At 34.9% G+C, this 25958-nt stretch overlaps 1 protein-coding gene across 13 annotated transcripts in view; it reads left to right on the plus strand.

Moving 5' to 3' along the window:
• Nucleotides 1-25958, plus strand: part of LOC149801529 (rho guanine nucleotide exchange factor 28-like) — a 318392-nt gene that overhangs the window by 182668 nt on the left and 109766 nt on the right. For 12 of the 13 annotated variants that reach the window (XM_089955712.1, XM_089955716.1, XM_089955715.1 and 9 more), the window contains one exon: nucleotides 13385-13411. The exons of the other annotated variant lie outside the window; for it this stretch is intronic. In XM_089955712.1, coding sequence (XP_089811838.1) covers nucleotides 13385-13411 — 27 coding nt within the window. The remainder of the gene's footprint in view (nucleotides 1-13384; nucleotides 13412-25958) is intronic. 13 annotated transcript variants of the gene reach the window in all.

Below are 25958 nucleotides of genomic sequence, written 5' to 3' on the forward strand. Positions count from 1 at the left end.
TAAGGTACTCAATATGTATTGTATATAATCCAAAACAAGGGTGGCCACAGCACGGCTCATGAGCTGGATGTGGCTTGCTCAAACCCGTGGTGCTGCTCTTATGATGTGCCTTAAATAATTGGATTTTTTTTTGGTATCAGAATCTCCTGAAAAACACTGAATAATGTTCAAAAAGATTATTTTATATTACCATTACTCTCTGCAAATACAAACTCTTCCCACTCTCCCTTAAATCCTCTATTCTCGTCTTCATATTTACATGTTCTAGATGTTTGCAAAAATATATGAATGCCTCCAGTGTTGTGGCTCCCAAAGGACATCTTGTTGGCCAGTCCTGCTCTAGTACAAGTCGCATCCAACTCCAGACAACACAGAGTTTTATCTGCCAGGATATAATGTGCTAGTAATTCAGAATCAATGATGTTTGTTCTACTGATTAATTCTTAGAAACTGCATAGACCCAGATCTGCCAATTCGTTATATGATAGCAGCTGTGGGTCAATGCTGTTGACAGTTGGATTTGAGTTGAGGGCAAGTATAAATGGTAGAATGCATTCCCAATTGCACAATGTGACAACAGTTCAGTCTAAGCTGTTAGTTAGTGGACACAGTTATGTTAGCATCCCTAGAGTGATCCCTGCATATTTTACTGGTTATGACTTCAAAATGTCACCTTTTTCTGTTCAAATGTTCATGAAAATATACTTGTGGTTAGTTTTGTTTACCATGTTCTGCCTTCTCAGTGTTTGTTGTTTTTGTAAGGAATATTGATATGAGAAAATTGGAAAAAGATTTGGGATTGTGGATGCCCTTTGGTTTTGTTCCATCTTACTTCTTGTGGTTTCTTTGTTCCCTTTAGGTATTGAACTTAGGCTTGTACTCCTCTCCCATCAGGCAAATAATCCTATTGGGCTAGTTTCCCCTTGGATTTGTGACTCTTGTCAAAAGTCAGTAATTTGTCTCCTTGGTGTTGTGCATTTAAGTTTGTATTGTTGTCTGTGTTTCCAGTTTTGTGTTCAGTGGCAGGTGTATCTATGTCCAACTGCTCTGGTGGCCTAAGTGGTTAGAGCATCTGCCTCCGATGTGGCAGGTTATGGGTTCAAACCCTGGCCAAGTAATGCCATAGACTTGCAAAAATGGTACTTGCAGCTGTCTTGCTTGGTGCTCAGCATTAAGAATTTAGTGTAAGGACTGGTTGGCCTGGTGTCAGGATAATGTGACTGGGTGGGACATAATGCTTTGTCTGCAGCATGATGCCCCAGAGCTAGACATCACTATAAACTGCCACACTGCACAACATCATAGCGATAAGACTGGAAATTTCTGAAAGCTATGTTAAAAATCTAAATCATACACATCACATGTATCTATGTTCCGTTATTAAGTCTTCTTCCCTTTTTGTATCAAATTCCTGTTCAGTAAAAGTTGGGGAAAAGAAAAGATCAAAATGGATAATAATATTGTAAAGAATGAATACAGTGCCTAAGTGGGAAATATTTTTGTTGTTGCATGCGTTATTGTACAGTCTCTTTTTCTCCTTCTCATTGTGTGCTATTGTTATGAGAAATGGATTTAACATCTTTGTTATCTAGCTTTGGTGAAAACTAATGAATTTTTTAATGCAGACATAATCAAAAACATGGTTGTGATAAATAACTTGTGCTTGAGTTATAAATTAGATTGAAAATTCTATTGAGATGGATATGATTGAAAACATTTTTTGTATTAATATGAATTTAACTTTGAGTGTTGGAATTGCAAAGGTTTTATTCATCTGCAAAGTCTGAGTGTGAAATTTTCTTTCTTCAGGGACTCTCCCATATTGGGGGATTTTGTCTTCATCTCTCCAACCCTGCTTCTGCTTCACAGGAAGTGGTTTCCTTTTTAGAAATCTTGAATTGGATTTTTATTGTGATAGTACCATTAGTTTTGTCACTATTGTTATACTTAGTCTGGTTTTTATTTATTGACTTTATATATCTGTATAATCATCAGACTTATTATACAAGAGTTATTATACTAGAGTAATCACCAGTCTTTATATCTGAGTAATCATCAGACTTTATATATCTTAGTAATCATCAGACTATATATCTGAGTAATCATCAGACTATATATATATATATATATATATATATATATATATATGAGTAATCATCAGACTTTATATATCTTAGTAATCATCAGATTATATATCTTAGTAATCATCAGACTATATATCTTAGTAATCATCAGACTATATATCTGAGTAATCATCAGACTATGTATATCTGAGTAATCATCAGACTTTATATATCTTAGTAATCATCAGACTATATATCTGAATAATCATCATACTTTATATATCTTAGTAATCATCAGACTATATATCTTAGTAATCATCAGACTATATATCTTAGTAGTCATCAGACTATATATCTGAGTAATCATCAGACTATATATCTGAGTAATCATCAGACTATATATCTTAGTAGTCATCAGACTATATATCTTAGTAGTCATCAGACTATATATCTGAGTAATCATCAGACTTTATATCTGAGTAATCATCAGACTATATATATATCTTAGTAATCATCAGACTATATATCTGAGTAATCATCAGACTATATCTGAGTAATCATCAGACTATATATATCTGAGTAATCATCAGACTATATCTGAGTAATCATCAGACTATATATATCTGAGTAATCATCAGACTTTATATATCTTAATAATCATCAGACTTTATATCTGAATAATCAGCAGACTTGGATGTATCATTTATGTCTCATTCTGTTTCTTTTCCATTTCTGTTTATGTTGGATCCATCTATTGGGCTTGTGTTGCTTGATTATTATATTAATTTTTTTTTTCACATTGGTTGGCAGAGGTGAGGATTCCCCTGCATTCTGTCCCTTTTTTTCTTTGCACTTTTTTTACTCTTCTTTTTTCCATTGCTTTTCTATTTCTGCTGTTTCTTGGCTTTATTTTTCTTCCTTTCTTGCTAGCCTTGTCTGTATTTTCCATGGATTTGCTTTCTTCTATTTTCTTATCTTTCTGCTTTTCTGTATCGAATGTTTTGTTACTTTGCATTGGGTTAAGGAGTTTCCCTCCTGGATATTGTTTGGTTTACATAGTTATGCAACAAAAAAAAAAAAATTTTTTTCTTTTCTTTTTTACTGGTTTTAATTTTTAACATAATTATCCAAAATCAGTAAATGGAATTAAAAATTCTTCAGATGTGAGCTCATTCAAACAAATAGTTTTTGTCTGGTTAAAGTTCTTAACATTTTCTTATAGTGATTAACAAGAAAACCCCTTTTTTATTAGATAACAATTTGATGGTTTGGACTCTCTTACTTTTGAAGAAAAAAAGCTCTTCTCAAAGAATCTGAAACATGGTCTTTTGTTACGTAAGGGTAATTACTTAATTTGGTTTAGGCATATTGTTTGTTCAACAAATGCTGAGCTACCACATTAGCAATTTTGCATGGTACAACAATGTAAGGGAGACAACTCCAGGTGGTCTGGTTCATCATGTTGAAGAGACTTTACATAAATAGGCTTTTATTACAGTTGTAATCTGTAAGACTGGGGAGAAAAATCAGAAAAAAGAAGTTAGATTTTCATGGAAGTACACCAAAAATGAAGTGAATTTTGGTTGGTTGTGCATGTTATATGTTAGACAAATAGCACATATTTTTTGTTGTACTGCAAAATTGTCCCCTTGTCTTCCTATATCGTTTTACATACCATTTGCTTAAAACAGGTTGCCACATCTACATATCCACATTTGTCAGAAAATGCTTTTAATTTGTCATGCGATTTTTTTTCCATATATTTTAGAGAGATATTTGTGGATGAGTTAGCTAATAGTTTAAGATTAACAGTAGTGTCTCCAAAAGAACTTCTTGTTCAGTTTTAACCATTTTATGGAGACAGTTATTGATTAACATGAATTTCATTAGTATTTACTCTAAATAAAATCTTGAATTCGAACAAATTCCATTTACATTATTTGCAGAAAAATGTTCATAATGGGGTATTATCAATTTATAAGCAATTCATGTGAATCTGTTGTATAACACAATTTTGCTAGATGTATTGAATTTTCCTGATTGTAATGATGATGCAGTAAATTACACAACAGCATATACTTGCTTACAAGTCGAGTCCAACTGCAAATTGAACAGGCCCAGATCTGCCTGTCACTGGCAGATCTGGGTCTGTACAGTTTGATAGTAGTCAGTAGAACAAAGAACATCGCCCTGGATATGCAGGCACATTATGCTATTTAGATCAGGATCTTTGTTTGCAGTTTGACTCGACATATAAGTGGGTATATATGGTAGTTTACTCGAGTCTAAGCTGATACCCATCCTTACATTAATTCTTGATCTCTTGCCATGGTGGCTCGGTGTTTGTCCTGTGAGACTAGTGACGGAAAGGGTACATGTTTGAATCCTACCATCAGTCCAGCCTGGGTCAGCCACTATGGTGTGTCCTTTGGCAAGGAACTTTACTCCAATTGCCTCGTCACTAAATAATCTACTTTTGTACCTGTGCCGTAAAGTACCAAACCAGAACAAAAGTTCTTGCTCACCTTCAGCACTTTCCAAACCTTTCAACATTTCTTCATATTTAAATGACTTTTTGATCAGTTTTCATTTTTTAATTAAGTTAATGGAGAGGTAGGTACAGACTAAAATTTGCAGCTGAAGTGACATGAGACCAGTGTTTCACCAAGGCCATGGTTAAGTTATTAAAATGGCATTTTGATGTATCTCTGTCCCCATATAATGATCAAGGTATGGAGGTTTGTCAAATAAAGAGGGAAGGGGGCACTGTCTTTTTGAGATGGCAGATTGTCCCCCTGGGCTCAGTCATGGTACAACAGTGGAACTATAGAATAAATACAGTATTCCCTCACAATAAGGCCATTCATTATAACACTTACTGTTATAATGTGTGTATGGTCATGGATCCAATTAAGTGGTAGTAAACTTACATGTGTCATGTACTTCATTATAATGTGGTCTTACTACAATACAATCAACACTATGGCTTCCATGGGCAGAATTATAATGAGGGAATCCTGTTCTCATAGACTGGATTTGGCAAGATCCACTTTGTTTGAACATATATCAGTAAGTTATATCATTAGTTGTATCATGGTAGTTGATATTTAATTTTCTTACTACCATCAAACTGCTTCAGTGGTCTAGTGGTTAGAGTGTCCGCCTCAGATGCAGGAGGTTGTGGGTTCAATCCCCGGCCAAGTCATACCAAAGACTTGCAAAAATGGTACAAACAGATGCCTTGCTTGGCGCTTAGCATCAAGAGGTTAGTGTTAGGACTGGTTGGCCTGGTGTCAGGATAATGTGACTGGGTGGGACATCATGCTACATGTCTGTGGCATGATACCCCAGTGATAGACATCACTATCAACTGTCACACTGCAGACATCATAGCGATATGATGGAAAAATTGTTAAAGCTACGTTACAAAATCCAACTCACACACACACACATACTCCCATCAAGATACTGGTGCTTTATTTGTTTCCATAGATATTAGGGTCTATGATGTAGGATTTTCTTTCATAGATAATTAAGATTTCAGACCTGTCATGCATGATTTTGTTTCATGGATTATTTGGGCCTATGATGCATGATTTTCCTCCATAGATAATTAAGGCCTGTCTTGCATAATTTTCTGCCCTGGATAATTAGGGCCTGTCCATGATTTTCCTTCATAGATAACTAAGGCTTGTCATCTATGATTTTCCTCCATAGATAATTAAGGTCTGTCATGCATAGTTTTCCTTCATAGATAATTATGTCCTGTCATCCATGATTTTCCTCCATAGATATTTAAGGCCTGTCATGTATGATTTTTCCTTCATAGATAATTAGAGCCTGTCATGCATGATTTTTCTTCATAGATAATTAGGGCCTGTCGTCCATGATTTTCCTCCATAGATAATTAAGGCCTGTCGTGCATAATTTTCCGCCTTGGATAATTAGGGCCTGTCATCTATGATTTTCCTTCATAGATAACTAAGGCTTGTCATCCATGATTTTCTTCCATAGATAATTAAGGTTTGTCATGCATAGTTTTCCATCATAGATAATAGGTCCTGTCATCCATGATTTTCCTCCATAGATAATTAAGGCCTGTCATGTATGATTTTCCTTCATAGATAATTAGAGCCTGTCATGCTTGATTTTTCTTCATAGATAATTAGGGCCTGTCGTCCATGATTTTCCTCCATAGATAATTAAGGCCTGTCGTGCATAATTTTCCGCCTTGGATAATTAGGGCCTGTCATCTATGATTTTCCTTCATAGATAACTAAGGCTTGTCATCCATGATTTTCTTCCATAGATAATTAAGGTTTGTCATGCATAGTTTTCCATCATAGATAATAGGTCCTGTCATCCATGATTTTCCTCCATAGATAATTAAGGCCTGTCATGTATGATTTTACTTCATAGATAATTAGGGCCTGTCATCCATGATTTTCCTCCATAGATTGTTAGGACCTGTCATGCATGATTTTCCTTCATAGATAATTAGGGCCTGTCATGATTTTCCTCCATAGATAATTAAGGTCTGTCATGCATGATTTTCCTTCATAGATAATTAGGGCCTGTCATGATTTTCCTCCATAGATAATTAAGGTCTGTCATGCATGATTTTCCTTCATATATAATTAGGGCCTGTCATCTGTGATTTTCCTCCATAGATAATTAGGGCCTGTCATGCATCATTTTCCTTCATAGATAATTAGAGCCTGTCATGCATGATTTTCCTCCGTAGATAATTAAATCCTGCCATACATGATTTTCCTCCATAGTTAATAAAGGCCTGTCATGCATGATTTTCCTTCATAGATAATTAAGGCTTGTCATCCATGATTTTCCTTCATAGATAATTAGGGCCTGTCATACATGATTTTCCTCCATGGATAATTAAATCCTGCCATACATGGTTATCCTACATAGATAATTAAGGCCTGTCATGTATGATTTTTTTCTAAAGGTAATTAGGGCCTGTATTGCATGATTTTCTTCCAAAGATAATTAGGGCCTGTCATACATGATTTTCCTCCATATATAAATTGGGTCTAATTAAATATGTATATAATTAGGGCCTGTGATACATAATTTTAGATACCGGGTAAATGGGGTCTGTGATGCATGCTTTACCTTGCTAATTAGGGCCTATCATACATGATTTTCCTCCATATATAATTAGAATATGTGATACATAATTTTCCTCCATATATAATTAGGATCTGTGATACATATTTTTCCTCCATATATAATTAGGATCTGTGATACATAATTTTCCTCCATATATAATTAGGATCTGTGATAAATAATTTTCCTACATAAATAATTAGGATCTCTGGCACATGAATTTCCTGTATATATAATTAGAGTCTATGATACCCTGTTTTTCATGCATAGGAGACACTCAGCTGCAAACATTGTTGACTCTATAATGCTTTGTCAATTATTTAATTTTGGTTTGGCATATCTGGGTTGCGACTTTCTGTTATTAAGTGCGGGTTATAGAGGAGTGTGTATAGTATACTGTAGTCCCGTGTCATAATTGATTAGAGGAGTTGGTTGTTCAAAGAATATATAGTAAAAATAGGCTCTTCTATGCAGTGGGATGAATACAAAGCATTTTTGTTAATATCTGAAAATACGGGAAATTGTTCCCTATTGTTATGCATTTTAATGAGATTCCCTGTCAACTGTGAGGATTTTAAAGTGGATTTGTAAAACAACGGGTGGAAAATATCATTCATGGTATATATTTTAGAAACTACAGTACTTGTGTATGTCATCATTAGGAAAACAAATAAAGTTATCCTTTAATTGGCATCATAAAATTACATTATCTTTGTCCCTATCATAAAATTACATTATCTTTGTCCCTATCATAAAATTACATTATCCTTGTCCCTGTCATAAAATTACATTACCTTTGTCCCTATCATAAAATTACATTATCCTTGTCCCTATCAAAAAATTACATTATCTTTGTCCCTATCATAAAATTACATTATCTTTGTCCCTATCAAAAAATTAATTATCTTTGTCCCTATCAACAAATTACATTATCCTTGTCCCTATCATAAAATTACATTATCTTTGTCCCTATCATAAAATTACATTATCTTTGTCACTATCATAAAATTACATTATCTTTGTCCCTATCATAAAATTACATTATCTTTGTCACTATCATAAAATTAATTATCTTTGTCCCTATCATAAAATTACATTATCTTTGTCCCTATCATAAAATTACATTATCTTTGTCACTATCATAAAATTACATCATTTTTGTTAGTGTTTCATAAACTACATCATCTTTGCCAGTTTGTTCTAATATTACATGTCTTTGTCACTATCATAAAATTACCGGTACGTCATTTATGTCACTGTCTGTCATCAAATTACATCATCTGTGTAACTGTCCATCATAAATTACATCATTGTCACGATCGTAAATTTGCAAAGAATATATCAGAATGGAGATGAAAAATTGATGTTGCTTTTGATACTGATACAGGCGCAAATTAAATCTTAATTGAATATGGAAGATGAATAATAGAGTTGCTTGTAGTAAAACACTTATTTGGTTACAGACTATGTATTATTTGTGAGCTACAGTACCTGATACGTATTGTGGAATATCAAATAATGTATTTGAAAGAATGAAGATCGCTGTTTGGCCAAATATAATTACCAGAAACAAACTTTTTTTTACAAATTTCTTCAAAAGTAGCCAAGTGAGGGTACAGTAAGTTGTATGCAATAATTTTGGTTTAAACCTAAAACCGATTTTGTTGCTGTTGCCAGACGATTATTCTTGGATGTAAAAATGGGGTAATCAAACCAAACTAGATTTTCAAAGTGGGCACCGACAAGGGAATCTTCATCGCTGTTGATCTGCACAGCATAACAGTTTCCTAATTTAAAACTTTTTAATAGATTATGTATCGGATGTGAGGTCATTTTTTGCTGTTCTTGCCAAGAAAGCATAGATATTTGGAAAAGTGTTAAAATTGCCTTGTTTAGAAAGTGAATTACTAGTCTCTGTAGGTTTGAAGAGAAGTGTGACATCTAGCAGATATCCAAGTCCCCAGATACCCAAGTCCCCAGATATCCATGTCCCCAGATATCCAAGTCCCCTGTTTTATATTGCCCCTATATGCATTCATTTAGGAAAAAATTGAGTGTGTATGAATACAGGATTCAGGCTATGATTGGGCCCTAATGGGGCCAGTGCCAAACAAGGTTTTCAAAAAAGGCATCACCATGAATTCGCCATTTGCCAATGAATTTTGTTCACAATGCAGCTGTTGACTCGATGAAGTTTAGATAATAAATGTATCCCATAAGTGTACTTAGAAGTTTGGGTTATTTACATTGGAATATGGTACGATTTTGCATGTAAGAGTGAAAGTGTATCAAGATTGTTTTATTTTGTGATCCCAAACGAAGAACTTTTAATGATGACAGCAATGTATTATGATTTATGTTGATTCCTTGTATCTCTGACAAATTTCATACAGTAAAAGAGACATAAATCAGTCACACTTGTCACTAGTGTATGTATACAAAGTAATCAAAGCAATTAGTACTGAAAATTTTTGTGTATCATATATACTTGCATATAAGTCAGGTCAAACTGCAAACAGCACACATCCTGATCTGCCGTAGCATGATGCAACCACAGATTAGGGTCTGTGTTATTTATTTCATTGATTACTCCTAACAAACTGCACAGACTCAGATCTGTCAGCACATTATGCGATGGCAGATCTGGGTCTCTGTTGTTTGTACTTGGACTTATCTTATAAGCGAGTATCATGGGTCCATCCTGAACTTGCCGTGTTACCAATATTTTCATCTTTGGGAACATTGCTACGTGAACTTTTTTAAAAAAAACTGTCTAAAGAAAATCAGTTCTCATTTTTAGTTCATTTCATATTACTGATCTTATATGTATTGTAGCTCAACTTGGAATTTAAAAAAAGTGATTAAATGTGATGCAATAACTCTGAAACCAGCTTGTCATAACTAGGCAACATGCTTGTTTACTATTATCATCTTTTATTCACATTGTATGTACAGTTTTTTGACATGCATCAAAAAGATGTGCTGAATATACTTGTTTACAAGTCAAGTTGAACTGCAGACAACATAGACTGTAATCTGCTGTTTCATAATGTGCCAGCAGATCAGGATCAGTAATGTTTGTTTTACCGATAATTACCATCAAACTGCATAGACTCCAATTTACCGGTACCCTTTGAATACCAACATGCAGTTAGAAGTGTTATCAGTAAGATGTCGGAACATATTTCATTTCACTCTTCTATGGTTTTCACCGCTTTGGTGGCCTAGTGGTTAGAGCATCCGCCTCGGAAGCAGGAGGTTGTGGGTTCGAACCCTGACCGAGTCATACCAACGACTTACAAAAATGATACTAACAGCTGCCTTGCTTGGTGCTCAGCATTAAGAGGTTAGTGTTAGGACTGGTTGGCCTGGTGTCAGGATAATGTGACTGGGTGGGACATCATGCTACATGTCAGCGGCATGATGCCCCAGTGATAGACATCACTATAAGCTGCCACAATGCAGACATTGGAGCGAAATGACTAAAAAATTGTTAAAGCTATGTTAAAAATCCTAAACACACACACTATTCTATGGTTTCAAAAAAAGGATTTTTTTTGGTATAAAATGGGTCAAACTCATGCAATAAATTTATTCTTTTTTCAAAGACCAAGGTAATCAAAATATATAAATTATTGGACTCATTTCATTAATTTCATTAAACATTATAATTCATGTAAGATTTTCTCTTCATTTTTATAAAATGTACTTAACAACAGTGTAGACTTGTACCAGCCTTCAGGTAATACACAACACATCAGGGTTAATCCTGCATGGTTCAGATTTATCAGTACTACAAATTGCATCAAACCACATATTTGCTGGCACTTTTGTGAGGGCCAATCTGGATCTACCCAATTCAAAGGTGGAAATAATTTGGATGTACTCTGTACAAGTCATAGATGATAAAATGTTTTTTTCGTTTTTTATTTTACCTCGAAAAACGCGTTTTTTTACGTTATTTATATTTGGTACTTCCATTTTTTTTTTATCATCGGCCATACAGGCGGTCCTCTGTCATACTCTAGATAACAAATATCGATCAATAATGAATCTATGATGCTAGCCTACGATACTTTACGTAAATATGCTACAACATAGTGCTGATATCTGGTAGTGTAGGCCAGGCGTGTATACATTGGAAGATAACGCTGTGTTTAACCTTTTGCAGTCCCTTTTTTGGAACGTTTCGCATGCTATAAAGTCCAATTTTTGTAGTTTTTTTAGTATTTTCTAGTCATCAGATTAGGATAAATATCTTTCACAAAATAGCATGTAAATAAGTAAAATATTGATTTTTGTGTTGCCTAAAAACTACTGGAACGTTTTTTCGTTTTTTATTTATTGAGAAAAAAGCGTTTTTTTTAACGTTTTTTATTTTAATTGTAACGTTTTTAACATCTATGGTATAAGTAAGTGCCCAAGGAAATACTGCAGCACATGTAATTATAATATTTATTGATGAAACTGGGGTGGGGTGGGAGAATTGTCTGGTATTTATTTATCACACGAATTCATGTGTAAAATTAGAGTAAGATCAAGTAATTTACGGGGGTGGAGGTCGGGTAAACTGTTCAGTAAACTTGCATTATTTGGAATGGAAATGGGGGAGGCTAATTGTCATTAATTAATCCTATTTTTATTCTCAAAACATTTATAGCACAGACTGCACAGGATGCTGATTTAGAACATAAATTTTTAACATCTCATTTATGTAGCAATTTGTGTCAGAAAGGAAAATGTCAGTATGGTTTGTTTATAATTCTTGTTTCGTAATTTTTCACCATGTACGATCATATTTGAAAATTGTAAATTAAACAGATGTCTGTGTGGGTTAATAGTTGGTTTTAAAGGTCATAAATCAGAAACAGTGCGTGCGTTTTGCGTTTCGTTTTTCCGAATATCTTAACATTATTTTTGTGATGCACTTTCATATGAACTTCCTTCTAAATTAACACTGGAAGGTCATTAAAGATGTTAATATTCTCGCGTACATGACAAATAAATGACCGTGTACATGTTTGTACATTTTCTTTGCATGTACAGAAGGAGTTAACTGTCACAGAATAGTCAAATTCAGATAATTGACTTGGGATGCCAGTCATTATTAAGTACATGTAGCATGTAATTTTTCTCACATACGTGTCATCTTGTACATGACAATTGATGGCTATATACATGTTTGTTTGTACATTTTCTCTCTATATATATGCAAAAGGGGTCACCTGTCACAGACTAGTCTAATAGTGCATTCCATACAGATAATTGAGTCTTTTTGTTGACCACAGACACAACTACAGATAATGTCTCAAGGGCCTAATTTTGGATGTGGTGACAATGTGATGGATTCCGTCCCTGTCGTATAAACAATAACCAAGTCTTGAAATGGATCACTTTTGAGATAAACGAATAAGTAATCTGTTTCAGTTCTTTATATAGTGGCTCAAAACTGTTATAGCTCTACACGTGTTATTACGTGTGATTATCTCGGAAGATAAGCTCATGCTTCAGGATTGAGTCATTTCTTAGACAATGAGTATACTGTTAGGCTTAACTGTCTGTGGTGTATTGAATTTTCCCATGGTAGTCCCCCATTCAGAGGCACTGGAGCGTGACCAGTCTATCAGCTGAGAGAAAACCTAACTGTTCACAAGTACTGACAGTATTCCACAGTGTTCACAATTTCCTGTCTGCAGATCTGGTGCAGTTAGTTGTGACTGCGGCATTACATTACACCTGCATCTGTAACTGGTACCTGTGGTGTTCGTCTACCTACAAAGGCAAACACACCACAGTCGTGTACAGGATATAAAACTCTGTGAACGGCAGCTAGACTGACGTTGTTTAGTCAGTCAGAGAATGGACTGTATATTACACGGGCAGTATTGACTCTTGTCCATTTCAAAAGCATTTCAAGGCAAACTTATGGGAGAAGAAAAATGTTTTATCTGACTCATTGTCCATTATACGTGGGCTGACCTGGATTGCAGATCCTAACACCGCTGAGCGACTTCGTAATCTCTTTGCCTGAACACAAACAAGGGGGCAGATTATGCTGTTGTTTGAACACAGTCTGCCACACTTTTTGTTCTCGAGAAATGAGATGTAAGAAAAGGATTTAAAACTCTTTAATATCTGATAATGGAAACTATTTTCGGATTGGAATACTAACTCTTGTTTCTTATTTCATCTAGAAGGAAAAACTGGCATTCAAAGAAGTGGTAAGTATGCATTGCACACGAATGACACTGGCTTGCTTGGGATAGTCTGGTGGTGGGTAGAAGGCACATATAGTATTTAAAGAGAAGGGGAGATCAAGTGCATTAAAATAATCTCTTAGTAGGGCTTTGGGGTTATTTTAAAAACACAACAACAGGTAAGATATGCGTATGTCTGAATGCTGTTCAGTATGTTTATATAGGTAGGACATAACAACAATTACCTATTCATTTGACCTTCCATTAGAATAGATGCATTGCCTGTTCATTTGACCTTCCATTAGAATAGATGCATTGCATGTTCATTTGACCTTCCATTAAAATAGATGCATTACCTATTCATTTGACCTTCCATTAAAATAGATATCAGTGCCAATATACTTAAATTCAGAAAATTGTATGACAATGGCATGGTATGTAGCCTGTATGTCAAAGTGTACACGCAAAAATTTCTTTGGTGATTTGACTCTGGGTATTCATACAAGTACATGTACACTGGATTTTCTTTTTGTGGACCAGACTGTCATTAATGTGGGTTTTTGTTTTGCTAACTGAAAGGTCAGATATGTCATGCTTTAGGGGGCAGATTTAGAGGGGTTTTGGGTTTTTGATTGAACACCCTTTAGGGGGCAGATTTAGAGGGGTTTTGGGTTTTTGATTGAACACCCTTTAGGGGGCAGATTTAGAGGGGTTTGGGGTTTTCAATTAAGCACCCTTTGGGGGCAGATTTAGAGGGGTTTGGGATTTTCGATTGAACACACTTTTTCTAGTCTAAATGGTACATTTTTTAGTGCAAAAGGAAGAAAGTTGGCCATTTTATGCAAAACTTACCAGTGTGACCCATGCTAACTTGAATGTTATTTGAAAAACCTATCCAGATATCTTCCAGTGTATACATCACAAATTTTAATAAAGGTTTGCTCTTCATTTGAAATGCATACAACAGGCAAAATTTACAATATTTGAACTGCACTAATCTCACGTTTTTTTTTTTTGATGAATTTAAATTTGCATGCATGCAGTATTCATCTTAATATTCATGTACTGTTAAAAATAAGGGTAGAAAATAAGGGTACATATTTTTATTGTTATTAGTAGTAGCAGTATTCCAATGGTCTATCATAACTTTGGTCATGAAACTTCAAGCTGCTTTATGGCATGGGTGGGTGATAGGACCAATGGCAAAGTGGGTAAGAATGGGGCTGCACAAATCCACTTGGTGCACAGGAAAAGCTCAGATTCTGTTAGGGCAAACTCATATTTGTAATATGTGCCTGTGGGCAAGTCCCAACAAATATTGAGAGATGACATTTAATTTCATTGTATCCATGGTCTGATTTTTCTGTTTTATTGTCAAGGTCAGGCCCACATTTTACAGCACAGACATGATAAATTCCTCATGATGTGAATATTTTCTGTTTGAAGCAAGTTTTGACAAAACGGAGATAAATATTTATATTTTAACTTGTCAGTCAGAAATTTAATTGTAATAACGGATTTATACTATTTAAAGCCACGCCCAGGTTTAAGGCAGTAGGTGAGTTGGCTACTTCCTGATCATTATTCTGGCCTTAGCTTAGTCCAGTGAAATGTGCCAAACTTACAGACTAAAATTTCAGTTTGTTAGAAAAACGTTTGTTTTGATACATGTCATCAATTTTTCACAGTGACTTGGTAATAATTAGCCTATCGTCAGTACATCTGAAATCGTAAGAATATTACATCATATGTCAGATTTTATTCATACGACAATTACATCATCGATGAACTAGAAACGATGCTAAGTAAGTATTGATAAATTTATAGCAAAGTTGCTGAAAAAATAAAGTCATGCTCATTTTAATTTGTCGCCGTCGGCTAGCTAGGTGATGAATTTTGGACAGTAATTTCTTTCTGTGTTATGCCTTTTTGGACATGGCATGCAGTACCTTTTCTAGTGACAGTATTCGTTAGTATTCTGTGGGTATCTGCATGTGTTGGACTTTTGTATTTGGCAGTAGGTTAATTGTTAGTGACATCACTCAGAAAATGTCCGTTACAGGTGTGTTTGTACAGAAAATGCACGCCTCTCTAATGATTAGCCATGCGGAGTTCGCTAGAAACATGATGTACAAAACATCTAATATGCCCAAAACAGAACTTTTTATTTACATGATCATTTCAGTAGGGGCCATGGTACCTCAGTCAGCTGAGCATCTAACTCGTATCCAGAGGTTGCTGGTTTGGGCACCCATGGAATCCAGTCGAGGTCAGCTACCGCAATGCATCCGTGGTAGAGGCACTTGGCTCCCATTTCCTTGTCATGATGCTCAGTTGCCATTAAAACCAACCAAAAAAGTAATTTCAGGAGACCACTTACCATATATACTCTCTTTTTAAGTCAAGTCGGACTGAAAACTGTAGAGATCCAAATCTACAGTAGCATAATGCATAAGTGTGTCTGGGTCCAGGGCAGTTTGCTAGTGTTAATCAGTAAAACAACATGGCATAGACCCAGATCTGCCGCTGCTTTATCCAGTGTTTGTAGTTGACTTGAATAGGCGAATATACTGTATGTGATTTAACATCTTGTCCGAGTCAGTTCAGTTTGCTAGGAGAAAGCAGTGGAACAGACAGCATAGACCCTGATTGCAAATAAAGATCTATGTTGTTTTCAGTTTGTCTTAACTTTATATACATAACTGTTTAATGTGCTATTTCATGGATAAAAAAGTACCTCTTTACTTACTTACAAATGGAGTCCAACTGCAAACAACAAAAATCCTGATCTGCCATAGCATAATGCACCTGCCAATCAGGGTCTGTGTTATATGTTCTATTGATTATTCCTAACAAACTGGACAGACCCAGATCTGCCAGCACATTATGCGATAGCAGATCTGAGTCAGTGCAGTTTGCAGCTGGAGATTATATATGGTGCACCTGATTCAGCTATGTAAATAAAATAATAAAAAAAAACTGGCTGCTTAACCAGGTCATGCTTTCATTATTTTTTTACAAGTCTGCTAGTAGACTCTGTCTTTATTGTGTACATGTATTATTTACTGTGTACATGACTATAACTACTGGCTTAGGTTTTTAATATGTATGGTCATGGAGTGACCTGTTGACCATGGATCTGTCACTACTCAAGTACTTGGAGGATTGCCATGAAACTTTACACAAATTCATCCCACGGTCTAGTCCAGGGGTCTCAAATACGTGGCCCGCCAAGCTGTATCCGGTGGCCTGAACAATGATTGGCAGGTTCATGACAGATAACAAAGGTGGTGCAGCCCTTGGGCCATCAAAAATGCCCTCATGTGGACTTCAGGGTGGTTTGAGTTTGATACCCCTGGTCTTAGGTCATTGCTACGTTAAAGTGTTGACACTCGGACATCCATTATGGCCACTAAAGCAGCCATCTTGCAGATCTTGTTATTGGTTCTTCTAAGTGAAAGTTTGTATCAAAATGATGTTTTGACCAGAAGAGTTTTAATGTTGTCTACTTAGTCTTGAAAAAAAATTGTGCTGTTGGCAAATGCAATATGATATGCACCAGCTTGAAAGTTATATTATCTCTAATCCTCCTGTATTAACATCAATATAAAAAAAAAATTAAAATTGCAATAAGAAAATTCTAGTCACTACTACCATGAAAATCGTATCACTGCTATATTTGGTTGGTCCTAAATGAAATGGTTGCCAGTCTGATATCCAGCATGGCCAGAAAGACATCCATCTTTTTAAAACAATGTGAACTCGTTATGGCTTCAAAGCTTGAAATGATACCAGCATGGGATTTTCACCTGAAGACAAATATGTCCACTGCGGCAACTAATTTGAAAATCTCGTCACAGAAGAATATTAAATACCCTTTTAGGCTTTAAGAAATCTGCAGTTAAAAAGAGGAAATGTTCATACTTGAAGTCCAGGAAATTCTTTTTGGCCAGCAGGTAGTCAGACCCTTTTAGGGTCTCTTGTTTATAGTTGGAGTCCCCATGCTCAAACGGCATATATACTGACCCTCTGAGAAAAATGCACATTCCTTTACAGACAAGCATTGACAGTAATACATTTTTTTAAATTGAAGGAATTATTTCTTTGTGCAAGCTTCTGATACAGTCATGAATAGACTAAACACAGTCATGAAAGCCATTTAATGGTCTGGTAGTTCATTTGTTTTTGGTGCTAAATTGTGCAACAGACATACTTAATGTCGCACGTAATAGCATGTAAACTATTTACTTTGGACAAATAATGGTAATGGAAAACCATTGTATATCATATGTAATGTATTTATAAAAGAACTTGTTTCAGTTGTTTGGTCTCTTTGTCTTAATTACTGTCTGTACTTGCTTCTAAATAGAGTCCAACTGCAAACAACGTAGACCCTGATCTGCAGTCACATAAGATACTGGCAGATCAAATCTGTGTTGTTTGTTCTGCTGATGTCCTCTAACAAACTGTCTTGATATAGATCCACCAGAGCATTGATGATGGCCCATCTTGGTTCTCTGCAGTTCATTTCTTAATCTCGGCTTACAAACGAGTACATACAGTGGTAGAAATAGTCTACGTGCAGTTACATATAACGGACAAAAAATATTGAATGGTTTAGTGGTTTATTTAAAGTCAGAAATGGCAGTGAACATAAGTGTTGTGCTGATCAATTCTATTATTTTAACATTTACAGTCAGTATGTGATTTAAAACATAAATACCAGAAAGAATTAAATATACAGAAATTTATCATTTGCAAATATAAAAAAAAAAAATTTCAAAATGATTTAGAGTCTTGTAATAAAGGGCAGGCAACTGTTTTATACAGTGGCAGGTATGTGACCTATTGGTTTAAAAGATTGTTTTAATTGTTATATTTTAGCTTGTGCAAATGTTTGCCTGTTGCTGCAGTAAAAAATGTATACGTCTGTTCAGTAACCACCTCAATACTTAATCCTTTGTCCCTTAATACACTAAAACTACCATTCAGGAAGACTTTTTGCTGTGACTTGTCCCACTTTTATTACTTGGTCAAAATGTAGTCAAGAAATTGGTTGGTCCTGCTCCTATTAAGAGGATATAAAACGTGGAATTTACCCATATCACTTGCATTATTACTTTCAAATTCCTCAAAATGGCCTTTTATTTGGGCGACCAGACCTATTAGGCAGTTCATTGTGGCTTAACTAAGAACAGGTATTTATCCTTGTTATGGAGTCAATCTCAATTTTTTTTGAAAGACTGATTTGTTTCACAGCCACCAAATTTCAATACTGTTATCTGCTTTGATTTCTGATTTAGTGAATGCAAATTTGAATTAAATTAGGTCTGGAATTCCTTGGTGTACTAGTAAATGGTTGAATTTCTGTATTGGAGATTTAAACATCCAAATGTACATGGTGGAAACCAAATATTTTGTTTTATTATAAATTATCTTGTGGCAGATTTCGCATGGAATGGTTTACTTGCCACTTCATAATACATATATCACTTTTGGTCCTAAGTTAACTATTCACGTATGATTTCTTTAGATCTCTTAATGGAATGAATTTAAATGTTGGCCAGTAATTCACTCCCCTTAGCTGGACACTGACGTTACCAGTTTTGGTCATTTGATAGTGGTGGCCACTACAATGTATGGAGGTTTTATTAATATTACAACTGCCTGTATGGATCAGCTCAGTATATGGCAAGAAGGTGTGTGAGAAGGACAAGTTAGGGCGGTTTCACTTTTGCACTTTTTGTTGAATCGTCGTAAATTTCAAAGATCTTCCCAGGCTGATATAATGTGCTGGATATACTACGCTTTTTATATTGCGAGCTTGATTGTTGATGTGCTTGTGTGTTAATGTTATGCCTGAGCCATGCTTCCCCGATGTCTTTTAATTTAGCAAAGATCTTTTTCAGCTAAAATGTATCAAGCTGATTAATTAATTATCTGCTATTTCACTGCTTATAAAAGCAAGTTCAATAAAGCATTAGTTGTCACCAGTTGAGAAGGCACCTGTGTCAAACCCCAGCTGCAAACTAGTACTTTCTCTAATGTTTACATAACTCCCATCCCTTTGAATTATTTCTAATTTACAGCGATTCTCTTCAGAAAGTCTAATATTTGTTTACTGATTAAAGCTATGGAAATTTGGGAGAGGAGGAAATGTGTAATAGTGTTGCTTAGTTTATTGTATACATCAAAATCATGCTTTTAATTCACGTGGCTGAGGGTTATGTTTGTGTGGCACAAAATACAGTAAGCGTATTTAGTACATTCTATTGCACTGTAAGAGCATAAAATTGATGACCATAAAGGGATCGTAGTCAAAAGATTTTGTTGTGTATTTACTTCTTTCACAAACAGTCTGTTATATTTCTTCTACTTTTATTAGTCCTGCAGCATCTGACGAGAAATTCACATATATTTCCAAGAAGGAACTTGATGTGTAAATGGGTACTTTCAGATCCATATTGCACATGATGACAATGATATACGTTGAATATGGACAAAACTGAGGTTGCAGGAAAAGAAATTTGCTTAAAATTGCAATGAATCTGGTTATGAAATAAGCATAGGAATCGTAAAAAAATAAATTAAATGAAAATGATTCTGAAGAATACTGAAGTGAGTGTTCTTTTTTTTATTACTTGTTATGGAACTTGTTCAGATAATGGCTATATCATTCCAGGGATATGGGAGCCAAGTGCGTTTCCTGAAGACACACCAAATCAGCTGACTTAGGCTAGCTTGGGTTGGAATGAAATAACTGCTGAATCATGTGGCCAACACTTGATCAGCTGAGCTACCGTAATTGTATTAGAGACTTTGTGCTAATCCATCTAGCAGTATCAGGGTTCTCAATAGATTTCAAAAGTGGAGTCAAGTTGACCCTTGACTCCAAAATCTCAAGAGTCAAAGTTACAATCTCAAGAGTCAAAACTGAAATCTTGAGAGTCATTTCTTTTTGACAGTTATGAGCCCATAGATGTGATTCATTGTTATTGGTGGAAACAAATGATGTTTAAGATTTCTTGCCTCATGCTGAATAATGAGATACTTTTACAGTATTTTGTGAGAAACATGCAATCTGAATTTTGTGAGTGTTTCTCTTTCTAACTATGTGTTGCTGTGTGTAGATTTTTTTATATGAAACGGACAGTGGATTGTTTACACATAATTATGTTTACAACTTCTCAACATATTCTATTTTGATCTGATCAAATCATATATGCAAACATATATCCATACAGCTATGAAGGTTATATATTATGTAGATATCAAGGATGTACATCATAAAATTGTCACTTTTCCACTTGTTCTTAATTTTTTAAAGCAAATTTCAGAGATTGACTCTTCTTCTCCTCAGAGCTGACAATATCTTTCTGGTTTTTGGAGTCAGAGGTTCAGAAAATTCTTCACGAGCAGGTCATTTCTGACACTGAGACAAAAAAAAATATATTTCTTTCTATCGTTGTGATTTTAAAGTTCAGATGTATGCACTGTGTGTTATGTCCGTTCAGTTTTTCTGAATGACCCATTCATTAAAACGCTTGAGGTTTTGAACTTTTTGCCGATTGAAGCAAATTAATCGCCAGTAAAACATAAAATTGGCTTAACGATAAGTCATATATTCTCTTTTTTCTAAATGATTATAATTTAAAGTGCAATCAAACAAACGCCAATATTTTTTCAGAAATTAATCCATTGAAGTCATAAATGATTCAGAAGTTTTAAACATTCTGCCAAATGAAGCAAATTAATTGCTAATAAAATTATTCAAGTTCGTCCACATATGGACAAACGGCTTTGCGAGCCACAACATGCTCCATTTCTGACCAGTTGATAATAATTTGATGTCCCAACATGTCATTTCTGATATGTGATCAAAAGGCAGTCCATTTGTGTCATAATTGTTTCCTATTCCTCTATCATAAACATAATCTCAAAACAAATCAACAGAATTCAGTTTCATCTAAGTGTTAGCTCCACCTGGTGTGATATTGCTGTCCGTCAAGGTGATAACTGTTCCTAAGCAATATGCCTCCTACAATAAATTTGTTGTGGACAGCGCACTTTCTGTAAGAAACTAAGCCAAAGGCGAATCGAGGGTAATTACAACTCATGCCTCAGCCCAAATCTATGTGTCAAAAAGACACACAAGTCTGAATTTCCGTGTGTAAAAAATGGGTCGTATTTAAATTCCACTCATCAAAATCTGACACGTCTATTGAATACCCTGCATAAAATCAGAAAGTGGTCAATCAGAATAAATTTTGGAAAAATATTTGATCATTAAATAAATTTTTTGTTGTTTTTAAATATTTTTTTAAAAAATTACTTTGTTTTGAAATGTTGAACCAATTCTAAAAACCAAATGAGGCCCTTCCCACCTCCAAATATAGATGTTTCCTGTTGCATTGGTTTTAAAATTAAGGTATGCAAATATATATATATATATATATATATATATATATATATATATATATATATATATATATATATAATGATTTTCTTTTACCATGGGGGAAGGGGTCATTTGGCTGACCAGAAACACTTTTGTTTGGCTGATCAAATAGGTGGGGTGGGGTGTCTTCAGTAGGACAAAAAGAATTGTTAGTTTCATGGAGAAAAAAAACCTTAATGTTTTTTTCCCACTGCTTCCTCTAACTCAACTCTACAGAAGGAAGAAAAACTCCATTTAGAGGGCAAATTGTCACATCAGCCGGAAAGATCAAAGGAAATTGAAATGCAAGCTGTGGCATGTATGGACCCACACACATTTGCCTGAGGATCTGTTGCCAGTATACATCATACATGTAGCTAATACTTCATAAAAAAATATAAAGCATGGTGGGACAATTTGGTATCATTTTACCAATGTCTGTGGGGGCCCTGAGTGGCCGAATGGTCTAAAGCGCTCTCCGTTACGGATCACTGCCATCTCACCTCTGTCTGCGTGGGTTCGAGTCTCGGGTTCGGCCAGTGTGGGTATGTGAGAAAGCTTGCCAGTAGCCTCTTATGGGTCGGTGGTTCTTTCCGGGCTTTGCCCGGGTTCTTCCTCCACTAATAATACTGGCCACCATGTATATCGTGTGCTGAAAAATGGCATTAAACCCAACAACAACAACAGCCAATGTCTGTAGTGTTGGTATCTAGATTGTATGTTAAAGTTTAGATAAGTCAGATCAGGGTGTGGATCCTTGGTTTATATTATTTGTTATTTCATGGGTTGCAGCATTGCAAGGCACAGTCTCAAGGAACCCTTGTTAGTAAAGCATTTCCTCAGTATAAGGTGCTTTGTTGTGATGTAGTTCTTGTCATAAAGCAAGTATGATGATGGACCCAGTATAAATGTACTAAAATTATATGAATAACATAGAAGGCAGCATACTGTTTGACTCCAGCCAGTGGACAGTTGTTGTTGTTGTTGTAGGGTTTAATGCCATTTTTCAGCACACAATAGGCTATACATGGCGGCCAGTATTAATAGTGGAGGAAGAACTCGTGAAGAAACACCGGCCCACGAGAAGCTACTGGCAAGCTTTCTCACATGCCCACATTGTCCAAATCTGAGACTCGAACCCACGCAGACAGAGGTGAGATGGCAGTGATCCATAATGGAGAGCGCTTTAGACCACTTGGCCACTTGGGACCCTGCCAGTGGACAGTGTTAAAATACTGTTTAATGTAAATTCATAAGACATTATAAGGCAGTATACTCTGGTGCCATTGGATATTCTTTTTTTTCTTCTTAGCAACACTTTTTGTATGTTTTGAAACAATAATTTTTCTTTGAAAATTTTTCAAGAAATATTGGGGAAGTTGTGTTCAATCAACTGTTGAAGCATATTTAACTTTCATAGTAAAGGGGATATCTTTCCACTGGGGTTTCTCCTGACCAATCTTCTTCCAGAGACTGACCTGTCTGATAACTCTTTTGTGAAGATGTTCAGGGCCTATAATTTAATCAAATCCTGTCCATTGTCACTACTGAATTTCTCCATCTGCAACTTAAGGTGTTCCATCTGATTACTGTTTGGATCTTTAACATTGCTGCAGCAGTCACAATTTAATGTCTCTTCCATCTTGGCCATAGGATCCTCCAGTTTTCAAATTTTTCTCCTTAACCTGCAAACTTCACCCTCTAATAATTTTACTTTTCTGCAGTAGGATCTGAAAGAAAGATAAAGTTAGTTAATTACAGATAACCTCTGATCAACATTGTCTTCAGCTTTTAGCACATTATTTTTGTACCCACTTTATTTACTGGAATAATTATGGGACAACTCAAAATTATTTATTCCCTTAGACTTAATACATGACATACAAAGCATTTATATTATTGGAGAATTTTGTCACTAGTTGTATTTTAACTGAAGTTGACTAGCCATAGGTAATGTCACAGGAGTCAGATGTTTTAATCAATAAAATATGACAATTTTTTTTTATATAGATAGATAGTACAAATAATGGTTATTTTGTGCTTTAAAAATTGTTCACCATTTTCTATTGATAAATCATCAGACTTGTGTGGTATAGGCCCTAATGTCACTAATGCATCCACTCCGTATAGCTGCTTCCGGTTTCATCACGTTGTTATTCGCACCTGTATTGTGTACAATTTGACACAGTAACTAGTTCAGTTATTTTTTCTTTGTTTTAATTTACCAAATTACATTAGATAATAGAAATAGTGATGTCTTGAAAAAGAAAACTATATTGAACATTTAAATTCCTATTGTAGATGCAGTACCGCGTCTGGTATCGAGATAGAGGGGGGTGTGTGATAATGTTTAGTGATTTTCAAAAATTTGAATAGCAAGTTTAAATTAGGTCTGAAAAAAATCATGTATCATTAGTTTGGTTAAAACTAATATGATGACATATAAAAACCAATTAAATATCCATATAACTTCCACTGAAATAATCGTGAAAGACCAAGGAAAATATACCTAATTTTGATGATCCTGGCTGGGTACCATTTTCTGCCTAATTTTGCTCTCACCAAATCATTTCCTTCATATTCTTCTTAATCACTTCTTTGCACTTCTACTTACTTAAAAGAAATGATATTGAAAATATTCTCATCTGTCTATTCCACTGGAGCCCACAGTTTTTGTTCGAGGTTTACGTGCTCTTTTGTTTGTTGAGAAAAAGGAGATTCATCTGCTGAAATTTTGTTTGTATATTAACCAATTATATCATGTCTTCTTTCACAATCATCCAAATCAGGATAATTGTTGTTTACATATTTCGGTTTTTACGGCAAATTGGCAACCAGTGACTAAGTCAATAGAATATGCAGTTTATGACAGTAATGGACAAAAACGTTAGAACAAAGTTCATTGAAACCTTTTATATCAAATACATATTGTTCATGCATGGCCAGAAAATATTTTCCCATATTAATCCAGAACTACTCAAGGTTAAGTACACAAGTATTGAATAAAAGATTTCTATGAACATTTATACATTATCATATTTAAACAAAAAAAAATATTCATCTTTATTTATATTTCACTAATATTGTGAGAAGTTTGTATGATGAATTTTCAAGAACATTTTATGAATATAATGATACTGAAATTTCATATACATTTTTAAGAAATATCTTGGTGGTGCATCAGAGTACTTGAATTGTTTATGAACCAAGTTCATGACCTTTCTGGAACTTCAGAGATTATAATAGTTCATAAAAGTTCATCAGTGTGTTGAAGAACTTCAGGTACATCATTCATCAAAATTCTTGAAGTGTTCATTAACTTAGTTGAACATTTCAAGAACATTCATAAACAATCATGAAAAGTTCATGAAGTCATAAATTTGTGTTCATAAGAGAATTGACATATAGGTGAATTAGGCATTTTATTTAAAGTGAAGCATACTTATAAGTGAAATGGGAGTCATTCACTGACTACACTTATATGTGAGATAAAAATGAATTCTCACAGTATTCAGTGAATTTGGGCTTTTAAACAGCTGTTCTCTACTCCTCTGGGCTAGAAACTGTGTCCTATAAATAAAGTCATCAGTTTTATGGAATTTATACATGGAAATGAAAACCTGTATGTTAAAAATAATCTTGTTCATTTCCATTTAAATGAAAATATGAGAAATATATGATTTCCAGGTTATCAGCCTGCAGCTTTGAGCCACCTCATTTGAAACAGCTTGTTTGGTATCAGATTGTCAAATGAAATAACATAAATAAGTGATAACCAGGCAGATAATTCGTTCCCCAAGTAATAAGTACAATATTTTAATAAAATGTTCATTTCAAGCATAGTCCATATCATCAGGTAGGCCCCCACAATTAGATTGGAAAGCAGGTCTTGGGTGGCAGTTTATCAGAATTTGATGCCATTTTACTTGAGATACTAAATGAAGGCTCTCCCAGATTCAGTTGCAGTCATGTGAACGCTGAATATTCTATATTGGCATGGTGCTGGAAAGCAAAAAAGAGCAAATGGGACAAAACTGCCATAGGGAACAAGTCAGCATAGTACATGATTCAACAAAATTCTTGAAGTGTTCATGAACTTAGTTGAGGAACTGATCATGAACATTTCAAGAACAT

This window comes from Sinohyriopsis cumingii, chromosome 4, assembly GCF_028554795.1.
Source record: "Sinohyriopsis cumingii isolate HCF-2022 chromosome 4, ASM2855479v2, whole genome shotgun sequence".
Classification (NCBI taxonomy): domain Eukaryota; kingdom Metazoa; phylum Mollusca; class Bivalvia; order Unionida; family Unionidae; genus Sinohyriopsis; species Sinohyriopsis cumingii.